The sequence below is a fragment of the Syngnathoides biaculeatus genome, chromosome 12, assembly GCF_019802595.1.
Source record: "Syngnathoides biaculeatus isolate LvHL_M chromosome 12, ASM1980259v1, whole genome shotgun sequence".
Taxonomy (NCBI): domain Eukaryota; kingdom Metazoa; phylum Chordata; class Actinopteri; order Syngnathiformes; family Syngnathidae; genus Syngnathoides; species Syngnathoides biaculeatus.
Window position 1 is genome coordinate 10,835,262 of NC_084651.1, and position 13,757 is coordinate 10,849,018.

The following is a 13,757-nucleotide window of genomic DNA, read 5'->3' on the forward strand; positions in this document are numbered from 1 at the left end:
ACATTACCTCCCACGCTATTCTTCCATCCTGCCTGTCTTTTGCTCTCCTCCTGCAGCACGGGCATCCAGCTTCCCCTGCCACTCTTGGCACATGTCGTCTGCTTCCCATCTGTTTAATTCTCAACTCCTTAATTTGTATAGCCAACACCTGCGCCCATTTGTCCGTCCGCATCACGCAAAGCTCCAGGTCAAGTGTGAAGCACAGTGTAATCACCAGCAAATGGGATGACAGCACCTGATTCCGTGTTTTTATTCTTCTTAAAGCCCGGGTGTCATCCCTATAATCATTCTAAAATAGATATTGTAATGAAAAATACACATAACATTATTCACTTCAATGTCTATACGAAAAAATAAATGTGAGCGGAGAACGCGTCATCCATGCGCAAAGTTGCAGAAGTGTCATTCTACGATATCCAAGTGGTCGCCATATTGGCTGCGTCCTGCATCCGTGACGTCACACGGACATTTTCAAATGAAAACACGCGGTGCACCCTAACTGTGGGAGACAAACGCACTCCGTCTGACACAGAAGCTCTTTTCGAAAAGGAGAACGCCACACAACCGAGTGAAGTTACTGGGGCAATATTACACTATTGTTTCGAGCCATATTCAGGTGATATGCGATCACGGCCAAACCTCGGCCCTGTTCGATTCACTTCCGCGGCGGAGATGTCATCGCGGCGATGCGCAGCCTTCGCAGAAGCAGCAACCGCCAAACGCAGCGCCTCAGCCGATGTGGCTGATTTTCTGCACTGTGGTGGCATATAAGGAGGAGGTGGAGCCGAGCCATGCGGCTTTTAGGGGTATGTTCAAAGCCGCCGCAGTAATTGTTGAACACCGTCGAGCCCTGTTCTGTTTATGACTGCCTACCTGTTATTTGGAACCCACGAAGCTCTCATCCTCTGCACCCGTGCAATCCATTTTTCACAACGAACCGGGTCTCTTGCAAACTTATGAACGCTAAATCCATTCTCCCGAGTGTTCAAGCAATGTTCAGCAATGTAATGAGCCGGCATTTTGGCTAAGGAAGGAACAACGAGCTACCTTCCCGGAGGTAAAGCTAATGGAAACAAATGAGTCCAGTAGAGGGCGCCTCTGTCCTGTACGTCACTTCCTGCTTCTTCTCGAAAACAAATCCTGTGAGAGGATTTTGATGGCGGGAGTTACGAAAAGCTGTATACGTCAAAATCATGTTTTGTGGTGAAAAAACACATGGGACCATATTGGCTGTGGGTTTTTCATTAATAATATACCAAAAATCATCCATTTCATGACACTTGACCTTTAAGGCTAAGGCAAGATTTAGTCAGAAGGAAAACGCCAGAGTGCATTGTACCTTTTTGTTTGAATAGTAAAGCAAATTTGTGTAGTACATTTCATACACAAGGTAACGTGACGTGCTATACATGATTAAAAGCATTTGAAAAAGTACAATTAAAACAGCTTTTAGTGCAAGAAATATCACTGAAAAGTGGAAGTACTCAAAAATGCATGAGAAAAAAGTTTTAATGTGGATATGAAAACACTCAGACTTGGGGCTGACGTGACGTCTGTTGGCAAATTGTTCCATTTTTTTGCAGCCTAATAGCCAAATGCTGCTTCACCATGTTTGCTTTTGACTCTGCACTGCATTATTTTGGAGTTGGGACAACATTATTAGACCTGAGTCAGTCAATCTCAGAGCCCGACTGGGTTTGTATTTCTTTAGCATTTCTCTCATGTATTCAGGACCTAAAACATTTGATGATTTATAGACCAGTACCAGAACTTTAAAATCTATTCTAAAACTGACTTGAAGCCGGTGTAAAGACTTTAGAATTAGTTATATGCTCGGACTGCGTTGTTCTGGTCACATAACACTGATATTCGTTTACACAACAACCTCGTAAAAAATTAAATCATCTGCAAAATTTCAATTAAATACCCTAAAATGTATTTGTTCCATGTGTGAGCATGAGCGGTTATCCTATCACTGAGATGTTCAGAATATCAAGAGACTTGTCAGAAATATTGGGTAGACTTTAGGGAGTTTCCACTTGATCCAGTGACAAGGTCAATAAAAGAAAATACAACGCGATTAGCTTTAGTTTAGGCTTCTCTTTACAAATTCTTTTCAGCATATTTCTACCTGTTCAGACTATTGACCTTTTACAAACGTAGAGTGTATTATCTGTGTACACTGTAAAGGATATCTAAATAAACACACTGGCTCTTATTAAAGATCAAAGGAATGTCTGAAAGATTGTCCAAAATTCCATTTGAGGGGTTCTTCCACTCAGGCAATCTTCTTTGGTACCTCTCATTTGTACTTTTAGAGCTGCAGGAGGCTTGGCAGACACTTTGAAGACATTTTTCATCCTTTGGCCCTCGACGTAGCCCAGGTCAGAGGCAAGCTGTTCAGGACAAAAGTGATGTTTCCTTTTGTCGACTGAGGGATTATTTTCTAGCATGGAGACCCATAACGCCTTGCTGATAATAAAGCAAACTGGATTGCACTCAGGGGTGTAGCTTAGTTGTTCCGACATGTTTGCTGCGCTGAAGACCTTACTTTGTCTTCATGACTGTTAGTCTATTTGCGGGAGATAATTTTTATCTTTTGCATCAAAGAGCAAACAGCATTACAAACCTTGCAGTGAAAGAGGTGGGTGGGTTTTGACCAGGGGCTCTGAAGAACACGCAGCTATGAGTCAGGGACTGTGCGTGCCGCACAGTAATCCCGGCTCATGGAGTCATCACATTTAGACGTCTTTTATGTTTATGCTTAGCATAGTGGACGCCTGAAATCAGATGGTCAGCCCTTTTTGCACCATCAGAGAAGCTACGTTGGCTCACTGCCCAGAATGTTGGCCCAGGAGAAGTAAGGCCCATTGCATGTCTTATTGGATATGGAGGGGAGGGAGTTGGACCTAGCCATTAACCTTATGTTTGTGCTGTTTAACAGATAGAATATGGGAAGCAAACATGTACAGAGAGGTCAAACACAATATTTCAGTACTTACTGAAGAGTGGCTATCTAAAAGAGTCTTGAAGCTCATGAGATATGGATATACAGATATACTGCAGAGCTGCCAAGAGAGCCCCCCCAAAAAAAAAAAAAAAAAAAAACAGAAATCAATGAACATTCACTCGCTATCTCCATAACAGTTTGTTCTGGATATTTGAAAAAAAAAAAACAAATCCATCTGTTTTTCTCACGTTATACATTGTCACGCTTTTAAAGGGGAAATCTAGTGGTTTGCATGAACAGTGTATCCAATAGGTCATGTAGTATGTACCCTATTTTGACATCCATCCATTTTCTTCGCCGCTTATCCTCACGAGTGTCGCAGGGAGTGCTGGAGCCTACCCCACCTGTCAACAGGCAGGAGGTGGGGTACACCCTAAACTGGTTGCCAGCCAATCACAGGGCAGATGGAGACAAACAGGGCACTCACAATCACACCTGCAAGCAATTTAGAGTGTCCAATTAATGTTTTTGGAATGTGGGAGGAAACCGGAGCGCCTGGAGGAAAACCCACGCAGGCCCGGCGAGAACATGCAAACTCCACACAGGCGGGTCCGGGATTGAACTCGGGACCTCAGAACTGTGAGGCCAACGCTTTACCAGCTGTTCCACCGTGCCGCCCCTATTTTGACAATGTGATATTAAATCCTCGCTCATTTAATCGTTTTTTGACAAGAGTTTTATCGACAATTAAGAATTTTCAGGGGGGGGGGGCGCGCTGCCATTTTCGCAAGTCACATGACCTCCGTGGACGGATGTGACGTGTTACGTGCCATTCCAAACGCTCGACACCATTTATGCCCAGCGCTGATTTTTCAGATTTATCCTCATCTGATGAAGAAATAGCAGTATCGGTTGATCGAGAAGATGGAGGACTAATGCTACTACTGACTCGGAAAATGGCAGCATCCCTGAAAATTCGGAATTGTCAATAAAAATGTTCTCAAAACACTATTAAATGAGAGAAGATTTAACATCACATTGTCAAAATAGAGTGCATGTTAGATGACCTATTGGATTCATTGTTCATGCAAACCACTGGATTTCCCCTTTAAGTATCATGATGGGACAAGCCACAACTCCTGTCGAAATGAGCCAGACATTAGTTAATATCAAATATTACAGCATGTTTGATTTATAATATTATGTACAAGTCCACACTACGTATGGTTCAGCGAGAGACACTCGAGCGTGAGTAACTGCGAGTAGCTGCTGTATTATTTATAATGTAAGAGACAGCAGTCTGTTGCCAGTTTTGAGATGAATTGTTTTTGCAAAAATGTGTGAACTCCAAAACCCTGAATCATCCCCCTTAAGTTTTCCTCCAGAAAGCCACGCTCCCCGCAAAACTGGACTTTATGGGGCATCCAGAGGTTAGTCCTGTTGCTCTGAGCTGAAGCATTAGTAGTCTCTCCCCCTGCCCCGCCCTCAGAAATTCAACTACAATTTAGCATCTCCCATTCTATGTCGACCTATCCTCTACTATTGCCTCTGAACATGGTGAAATTTTAATGCCTCATCTTGTTAAGCCCATTTTCTTCAGGGTCTTCATAAACAAGTTGACACAACACATGAGTGCATCACTTATGGGTAAATCTGTTTGTTTGGGTTTCACAGTGTTGTAGAGTTTTTAATCTGGTGATATTCCCATTCTGGCTATGTAGTTTAAATCACTCGGCAGTGATCAGTATTGAAATCAGTTGTATGAGATAAAGTCTTTGTGTCTGAGTGGGAACTGCAATACCGCTGTTATATGCTTGCTACATTTTGTCCATTCATTTCATCTGCTGTCTGCAATTCATCCAGAATTTCTTCCAAGGTTATCTTTTGAGGTTAAGGTTGTGACAAAGACTGGTTTGCCTTTTGTTCCTGTGATATCGGACTACTTTGCAACATGGCAAATGGTCGCCATCTTTTTGGAATCCCATCTCCTTCCCCTAAAAAACAAAACAAAACAAAAAGGATTGAGCACTTCCAATTCTCCATAATTAAATTCACATAAAAAAACAATTGACTGATAGTAAGTACATGGTATGTCCCATTGCCCACATTGCGCTTATTTATATTGTGCCATTGCAATTTAAGTCAAGTTTGAAGGTAAGTACTGCCATTTGAAATGTCAGTTTTTGTTAAAATGCAGACAAGGTTTCAGACAACTGCTATTATTTATCATTAAACAAATCTGATTTGCCTGTTTTAATCTTGTTCACAAGCAACAGATGCAAAATAAATTGTAGAACAAAATGTGTGAAGCACAAAGGAGACGGCTAAAGCTGAGTACACACTAGTGTTTAACAGCTTCACTGTTCTTTTTTTCTTTTTTTTTTTAATGTCAGTCCCCCACACCTCACACAAATATATTTTATCTCTACTTCTATAGTATGAGCCAGTGAGGTGTAGTTGAGATGGCCTGTACTTCTGTTGACAGTCTCAAGTCGTCCAACAAACAGATGTATATCGTAATACCAAGACTGACCTTAGAGAGGCGTAATGTTGGAACAGCATATCTAAACTGCCCGAATATACAAAAAAGAGTGAGTAGTAGTAGTTGAAGAAGAAATACAAGAAGCTGGGCTACTTGTTAGTTTATCTGATATTTATATTGCAGTTGCAAACTCCTCCTTGTTTTATTTTGGTCAATGTTTCTATATTATAGAAACATTTAACCAGTTTCTCAATATTTGTCTGGCAACAATACAAGCTTCACATTGCTTCCTAATTTGCTTTTGATCTTTTTTCTTTTTTACGTGGCCAACCTCAGTCTTGATGACGCAAGTTAGGATTTGGAATAGTTCTGAGATATTATGGCCCAAACGTTTTCTGAATACGTTGCTCAAGATAATTTTTGGAGACATCCGATATTCAGACATTTAGTGATTTTTCTGATCTTTCTCTCAATTATTGGTGTGTCCACACCCTGCTTAGCCCTCAAAACACTCGTCTAAGATGATGTTATTGAAAATTCTTAACAGTAGAATGTTACATTATTTGCATGGTTTATGTGGATTACTATGATATACTTTGACTTATTAACCAACATGACGGTACATTTTTCAATTGGGCATCCATGGGCAAATTCAGAGGGAACTGTCTTTTTACAATTTGTGAATTCTGTCCATAATTTATTTGGACTTGATTGTCTTGAAGCAATTGAGATAACATGCAGTACACCGCATATTAACTAATTTGTAACCTGGAGAAGAACATGACATCCACACAGACCTCCATTATGGCAACATCTATAGGCAGCATTATTCTGCTCAATAGAACAGTACAATGGAAACAGTTCAGAACAATACAAAGAGGAATTCTTGTATCTCATTAAAAATATTGGGATGGGAGGCGGGGGGGGGTGCAGGGGGAGTGTTGGAAACAATTAAGTAAAATGCCTATCCTTAATTGGGGTGCTCTGCGTCTTGGTATAACATCGATCTTTGAGGTCGTAGAAAGATGAATCATTACCTCTATCCAATAACTTCCACACATCATAAACTGCAGCGTAGCCAGGATTTAGAGGTTGGAGATGTAAATTTTGCTTTTTTGTCTTTGGCTTTGTACTGACACCCCATCCCTTTCCCTCACTGAAGCAAAGCACAAAACAAGCAAGTCAGGCCATGTTTTTGTGTGTGTGTGCTGATCTTATCGCATGCTTCTATAGTCAAAAGGTGGTGAAGGCTTGTAAAAAATTGGTAGTTTCATTTTTGTTTATTTTTTTAACACTGAGGGAAGCTGACAGGTAATTAATAGGCTTTGTTTTTGCAATAGCAATGCTGCTTCTGGATCGTGTGACCATAATGTTAAAAGCTACAAGCTGGCTGAGTTATGTATGACGATCAGCATGAAAGTTTCAGGCATCCTGCAGCCCATCAAGATTCTAATCGCAGTGTTTTTATCTTTTTGTGTCAGTTGGCAGCGATGCGAATTTTCTGGAACTGTTTAATAATTCAGTCTCAGTTGAAGCCAGACTTTGGATCTTTGTTTGATAACTCTCGCTCCTCGTACGCTCCATTTTAATCCCTATCGCCTCTGCCTCTCCTCATCCAGCCTCACCATGGCAACACGTGTCACCTCGCCTTATGTGCCTGAGCACCTTATCTATTCATCTGAAGCGAGTGTTGGTCGCTGAGCACATCACTTGATCGGGAGGGAAGGCGGTGATGCGAGTGGGGGTAGTGCGCCCCCGAAGGTAGAGGAAAGTCCTCTCTTGACCTATTTAGGTCATAGCAACAGGCCAATGCTGACACTGCCCATCGACCTCCAGGAAGCTGCCCTTTATGTGACATTCGGGCTAATTGCCTATAAGCTCGCAGTTCTCATCCAAATGTGCTCATTTTGTCCGTGTAGCTAAATCCTGAGGATTGCCCTGTAATCCTCCCATTTGTGGGAGTGTTATGCTGGATATAGAAAGCACAAACGGGCATAGTAATGAATTGATCAACTGTAGAAATCAGAATTCACGGCTTTAAGGAACGGAGACAAAACTCAGTCTCAATTAGTTTACTCTTCAAAGACCACCAACATGAGGTGTCCTGAAGCTTCTTATACATTAAAAGATAATCTGGCTGTCACCATTTTGCCCCTCACCAACCAAGGACCACAAACACCATATTTTATTAGATTAATTTATGTGATTATACTGTGGTCTGGTGTGTGTATGTTAAAAGTGCATTTGTCCAAAAATAATAAGGTCCAAAACACATCAAAGTCAGCAATCTTGCATATTAAACGTTCAGTATTTATGAACGTTATGAGTGTGTTGGGAAAGCTTGATGAGTCAAGACTCTGTGAATTGTGACATGAAATGTAATATACAGCCGGTTGAGAAGCGACTTGTCTGAGGAAAAAGGAAGTGGAGGGGAAATAAAAACAAGCACGTCCTACCCGTGTTACGAGGACAATAACACCAGCCATTATCTTAATTTGTGAAATTGCCTGTAGCTCGCTGAGTGATTATAAAGTCCACGTTCACGCTTTCTCCAGGATTCTTTCCGTTTTGTCTTTTTTTCCTCTTTTTTTTTTTGTTCTGAATTTTTCTGTTAACAATATAATCCCAATCATCATTCCCTCATCCTCTTGTATGTCCTCTTTCAGTTTTGTATCATATGTTGGTTGTTATGTTACTTCATCTTGGTTTTTGTTAGATTGTGCTTGTTCATGCAAGATCTACTGTATGTCTTGGAGGACTAGATTGTGGATGTGGTGGAACAGAATCATTTTGTCGGTGGTGTGCAATGATAAGAACGATGGCACATGTCACACACTATATCATGGGTCGGCAACCTTTAATACTCAAAAGAGCCATTTCGACCCGGTTTCCACAGAAAAGACAACACGGGGAGTCACTTTCATCTTTACGCAGGACCGTAAACTGCCGTCTTAGTAAGAAGAAGTAAGAACTCCAACTTACTAAGATGACATGATGTATATCAATCAATCCATTAATTTTCTGAGATGCTTATCCTCACGAGGGTCGCGGGAGTGCAGGAGCCTATCCCAGCTTTCATCGAGCAGGAGGCAGGGTACCAATCACATGGCGCATAGACAATCAACCAGTCGCACTCACAATCACACCTAGGGACAATTTAGAGTCTTCCATTAATGCATGTTTTTGGAAAGTAGGAGGAAACGGGAATGCCCAGAAAAAACCCACACTGGCACAGAGAGAACATGTAAACTCCACAAAGGCAGGCCGGAATTCGAACCCCGGTTGTCAGAACAGTGAGGCCAACGCTCTACAGCTGCCCCACCGTGCCGCCATGGTACACGTTTTTGAGACAAATAACATACACTTCAATCGGACACTTGTAATTCATTTTCCCAAGCCACGCAGAGTCTCAACATAAAGATGAAAGAGCTGCGGGTCGCCGACCCCTGCACTATACGATCAAAACTCCTCGTGTGTGGGGGGACAGATCTGTAACAAATCTCAAGATTTAAAAATCCTTGTGTGTACCAGGCCCAAGGTATGCATCCATGCAAGACCTCCACTATAGCACAACCTTTTCAAGTCACAACTACCAAATACAAATCTCCCACCCCATTATATATATTTAAAAAGCAAATGATTAAATGAGTTGATCAAGGAATTGCAAAATGAACATTGCAACCAACTCTTGTTTCATGTCAAATCTGGACTGCTGAACATTTTGGGTCTTTCTTGTCAATTATGTCATTCATACAGTATGTTGAGCCTTGGGCTGTGTCTCCCGTTTTTCTTTCAGAGGGAAAACTCCTTTTTCTTTTCAGTGCTCTCCCACTGTTGAGGGGAACAGCTAGAGGCTATGACCATTAGAAGCTGTTGCATCTCGCTGCTAATGTGCTTTGTGTGTCACATTACAGTGATGTGGAAAAAGTACTGGCCTACTTCTCAAATTCTTTTCCACAATTTTCTGAGCTGCTCATCCTGACAAGGGTCACGGAAGTGCCTGAACTTATCCCAGGTATATTCGGGCAGGAAGCGGGGTACACCCTGAATGGTTGCCTGCCAATCATAGGGCACATAGAGACAAACAATTAGTGTATGTTTTGGGAATGTGGGAAGAAAACAGATTGCCCTAGTCCACAGAACTGTGAGGCCAACGATCGAACCGGTTGCGCTCCCTTATCAAATTATTACAGTATATTTTTGCATCGTCTGCACACTTTAAGATCACCAAAGAAATACAAATAGGCTGTTTTTTTTAATAGTGATTTTCTTTATCAAAGGGGAAAAATAACTATTCGACGTATTGTCCAAACATAACCTGTCCGGTCCCGTCAGCATTGCTGTCTATGTCAGTTTTCATCTTGACGTTTGAGATCTGATTGTAGTCCGGCTTTCGCCCAAAGTTAGTATATAGGTTGGCAGCTGTGTTATTGGCCGTAATCCTTTTAGGTACAGTACGTCCGATTAAAATTTGTGTTGGGCAGCCAGAACATTTCACAATAAGTTCTCTGTTTACGCATCTGTGATCATCTTTCATCCCCTTTGCCATTACTGGTGCGCTCATGTAGGGGCATTACAAAAACAACAAACTATATGGGTTTTAGGGCGTGCATCCTTATGCAACAATCCTTTTTTTTTCAGTTATAACAGTGATTGTAATATTCTCCTACTGGTTATCCGTGATCTCTTTTCCCCATCAGAAAAACAAATGTTATTTCAAAAAGCTTCACTCTCGATATCCACTGCGGTTGTGAGTCATTTGGCGAGTGTCCACTTCCATTGGATTAGTCTTTTTTTTTTTTTTTAATTCATCAAGTGCTTTTCAAATTACCTCCCACCTCCTAAAAAAAACAATAAAACAAAAACACATTCAAGAAGCAACATTTGCGGCTTTTTCTGTCAGCATTGAGTGACAACGCATTGGATATGAAAAGGATTTAACCTGCAGCAGAGTTATTATAACTCCCCGCGATGGCTTACGTCTGTTTAGTGTGAGACAGGCTCAGGCAGATAGTGGGTTCAAGAAGTCAGCTGTCCCAACCATGCAAATGAGTTTTGAGGTTTTATTTTTGTGGAGACGTAATTATGCACAGCCCAGAGTCTGTTGTTTGGCCCATTAGAAAATCAAAGAAATCCACACCAAATGTGTTAAGCATCACGGCTCATCAGAAGAGATTAAAAGGCTTTCCTTTCCACCATGCTTCTTTTTTCCTTATCTGACCCTTACTCGGGTTTTCCTTTTTCCCTTCAAATAGCTTTTGTCTGTTTTTGTGCTTCAGCTATCTTCCTTTCATCTGCCTGCCTTTTCTACACGCCATCTCCTTGTGTGCTCTCTCACCATCTCCGGCCTCTCCACTGTCTACGGGGTCGAAGATGGAGTGGCTCAGTCTTGCACTCGCTCACACTTAATTAGGCATGGCCTTGTCACACATGGAAGGACTGGAGCCAGAGTGCCGCTCAAACCCGGTAGGGAGGCGAGGACAGAGATGGAGATAGGGAACAGTTTGCATCAATCTGTTGGCTGCTGCTTACAAAGGCGGCCAGCTCTTAAACCCTCTTCACGGGAACTCGTGTGTCAGAGTAAATATAGCACACGCCATTTTTTTCCCCTTTAAACTGCATTTTTACTCATGTTCGTGCCGTTCGAATTAGATTCTGAATAAGATTTTCAGTTTATTGTTGAGGCCCATTTAGAGGAGGCTGGCACGCACCAGCAAATCTGTTTTCCTTTTGTGATTTACTGCCGCTTTCTTCTTACGAGCTCTGATGGCTGTATCGGGGTTTTGTTTGCTATAGAGAGTGAGGCTCAGGTTCTTCCTGCAGAAGGAATGCAGCACTTTTTAATTGTGTCGAGGGGAGAAAAGGTGCTGATACTGTGCTCTTTTTTTTTTTTTTTCTTTTAGAGCCGAGACGAACACAAGCAGTTTATCATTTAAAAAAAACAAGGTCAACCATAATTTGTTCTAACAAACTTGTCCACCTTGTACATATTGAAAATATTTTATAGGAAGAAATAAAAATATAGTTTGTTTCAGAGTCAAACTATCACCATCATAAAACTTAACAATACAGGCAAAGTTTAAGTAACATTTTAACAATGTCCATCCATATATCTATACTGCATGATTAGATTTGCAGGTGAGTTGTAGCCTAACCCTGCTGACTTTTGGGGCTTGGCAAGGTACGTCCTGGACCGGCTGCCATCCGATCAGAGGGCACAGAAAAACCATTCACAGTCACTTTCACACCTATGGACAAATTTATCAGTTCATGCAACACTGCTTGTCAGATAATACTGTAACTGGTTAAAAAATAAAAGGTACAGATGAATACTTTTGTGCATATTCTCATAATAGATAATCATTAGCTCCTGCCATCCTCACATCATTACATTTGCCAACATAACACTGATGCTAAAATTGCAGTTAGAGCACATGTAACCTTAAATAAGGACGTGTTGCGTGCCAAAGCATGCAGTATGTTGTGCAAAATATGCTCCTTTCTGCAGAATGCACAAATCTGAGATTCAGTTTTGGACTAAAAAAAACCCTGCTCATGTTGCTTGAAGGTTGCCGTTGCCCTTTAGAGCAGGCACTCTGCAGCGTAACAAACATCTGCACATCCTCCCTTTGTATTGTGATCGCCTGTGCATCAATATTCTGCCATCTTAACAATACATACAGTAGACCAATTGAGACGAAGAAATATAATTAGCACTCCCTTGTGTGTATGTGTGGGTGTGGGTGTGTATACGTGTACGTGGGAGTTTTTTGTGAGAGGTGCGTGCTCACACTCCTGACATAAAAAGAGAAAATCACATTTGAGCTGTGACATTGTGCCTCTGTAGCAGAAACATACAGAGGCTAGACATCAAAGCCAGGCAAAAGTGCACAGTGAGGCGAAAGGCGGTTTAATGATGACAGCAATCTGTGGCGTTAATGTGAATCTTGCTAAGGAGGAACGCTGATGTCTGGATTATCCCAATCCTAGGCCCACGCCCGATTGTGTCATATACCTGCAGCTGTAATATGGCTGACGCCTGGTCCTATACATGAGAAGAAGCCCGTTGAGTCTCATGCTGTGGAATGTTGATGTCGGATTTCTGCTTTGTGTTGTCAGGTTCCACATACAGTGTCCTCTCTACCATGCCGTCTGACTCAGAGAGCAGCAGCTCCCTCAGCAGCGTTGGTACGTATATGGTGCACAAGCATTTGTTCATCGTATTGTGGCCATATTTTTGACAACAATGACAGGAATGTCACAATACTGATACTGGTTACATTGAAGAATTCAATTGATACATAATACAAACAACATACAATAAACTGAGACCAATATGTAAATACAATCAGTATCCAAATTACCATAATTAGTCCATCGCTAGACTCAGTGACTAGATACCGTCGCAGTAACATCTCTCTTTGTACAGTCCAATTTTATGGTCATTTAATGGACAAATAAAAATAATCTTGAATTCTCTCATGGCTGCTTGATATAATATTAGCCAATCAGGAAGTGATTTTCTCGCCACCTGCCTCACGCTATCATGGCGGACGGCGTCCCGTTTGCTTTCTCGCTTATTTTAAATGTCGAGTACATCGTGACTATTAGGTTGAGAAAGCTGAGCCCTTCTTTAACACTCCAGGATGCATTCAAACAAATTGCCCCAGAAGAATTTGGAGATGACACGCTGTCTCATAAAAGCACTGTGACTTCGGCAAATGCACGGTGGCATCCAATCTGAATGATCTAATGATTTTGAGACATTATTACCGTTCGATCCGGATCTTAGGGTAGTGATTTTTCATTTGAGGAAAAATGCCACTGTTGAACGGCCCAAAATGGATGCATTTATCACTATGATGGCAGCTACCAAATAAAAGTCTAGACCTTTCCTTCCCATTTAAAAAAAAAAAAAAAAAAAAAAAAAGGTAATCTGGGAAACAACTGCTTTTTTTTAACGAAGACCTTGAATAAGGTCGACTGAGCCACCGCCTCATTCCCAAGTTCAGTACCCAAAGAAGAAGCTATGTATGTTATCCAGGGATGCACAGCAGTGATTTTAAATCATTATTGGGAAGTTGAAAATGTGAAGAAATAAATATTTATATAATTTATAGCTAACATGTAAGATACATCAGCACACTGAATATAATTATTTGTAGTGTATGGGCCAAAATATTTACAGAAAACAAAACAAAAAACAAAAATTCCAACCGACCTACATACTCATTTCCCCCCCCCCACTCTTGTTACCGGAAACCAAAATATTTTTATGGATGGCCTAATCGGCTCTGATCTCACTCGCCAATCCAACCAATGACG

General features: G+C 41.4%; 1 protein-coding gene across 2 annotated transcripts in view; it reads left to right on the forward strand.

The window, feature by feature from the left end:
- dlg5a (discs, large homolog 5a (Drosophila)) overlaps positions 1–13,757 on the forward strand; it is a 61,781-nt gene that overhangs the window by 13,022 nt on the left and 35,002 nt on the right. For both annotated transcript variants that reach the window (XM_061837670.1, XM_061837672.1), the window contains exon 2: positions 12,552–12,620. In XM_061837670.1, coding sequence (XP_061693654.1) covers positions 12,552–12,620 — 69 coding nt within the window. The remainder of the gene's footprint in view (positions 1–12,551; positions 12,621–13,757) is intronic.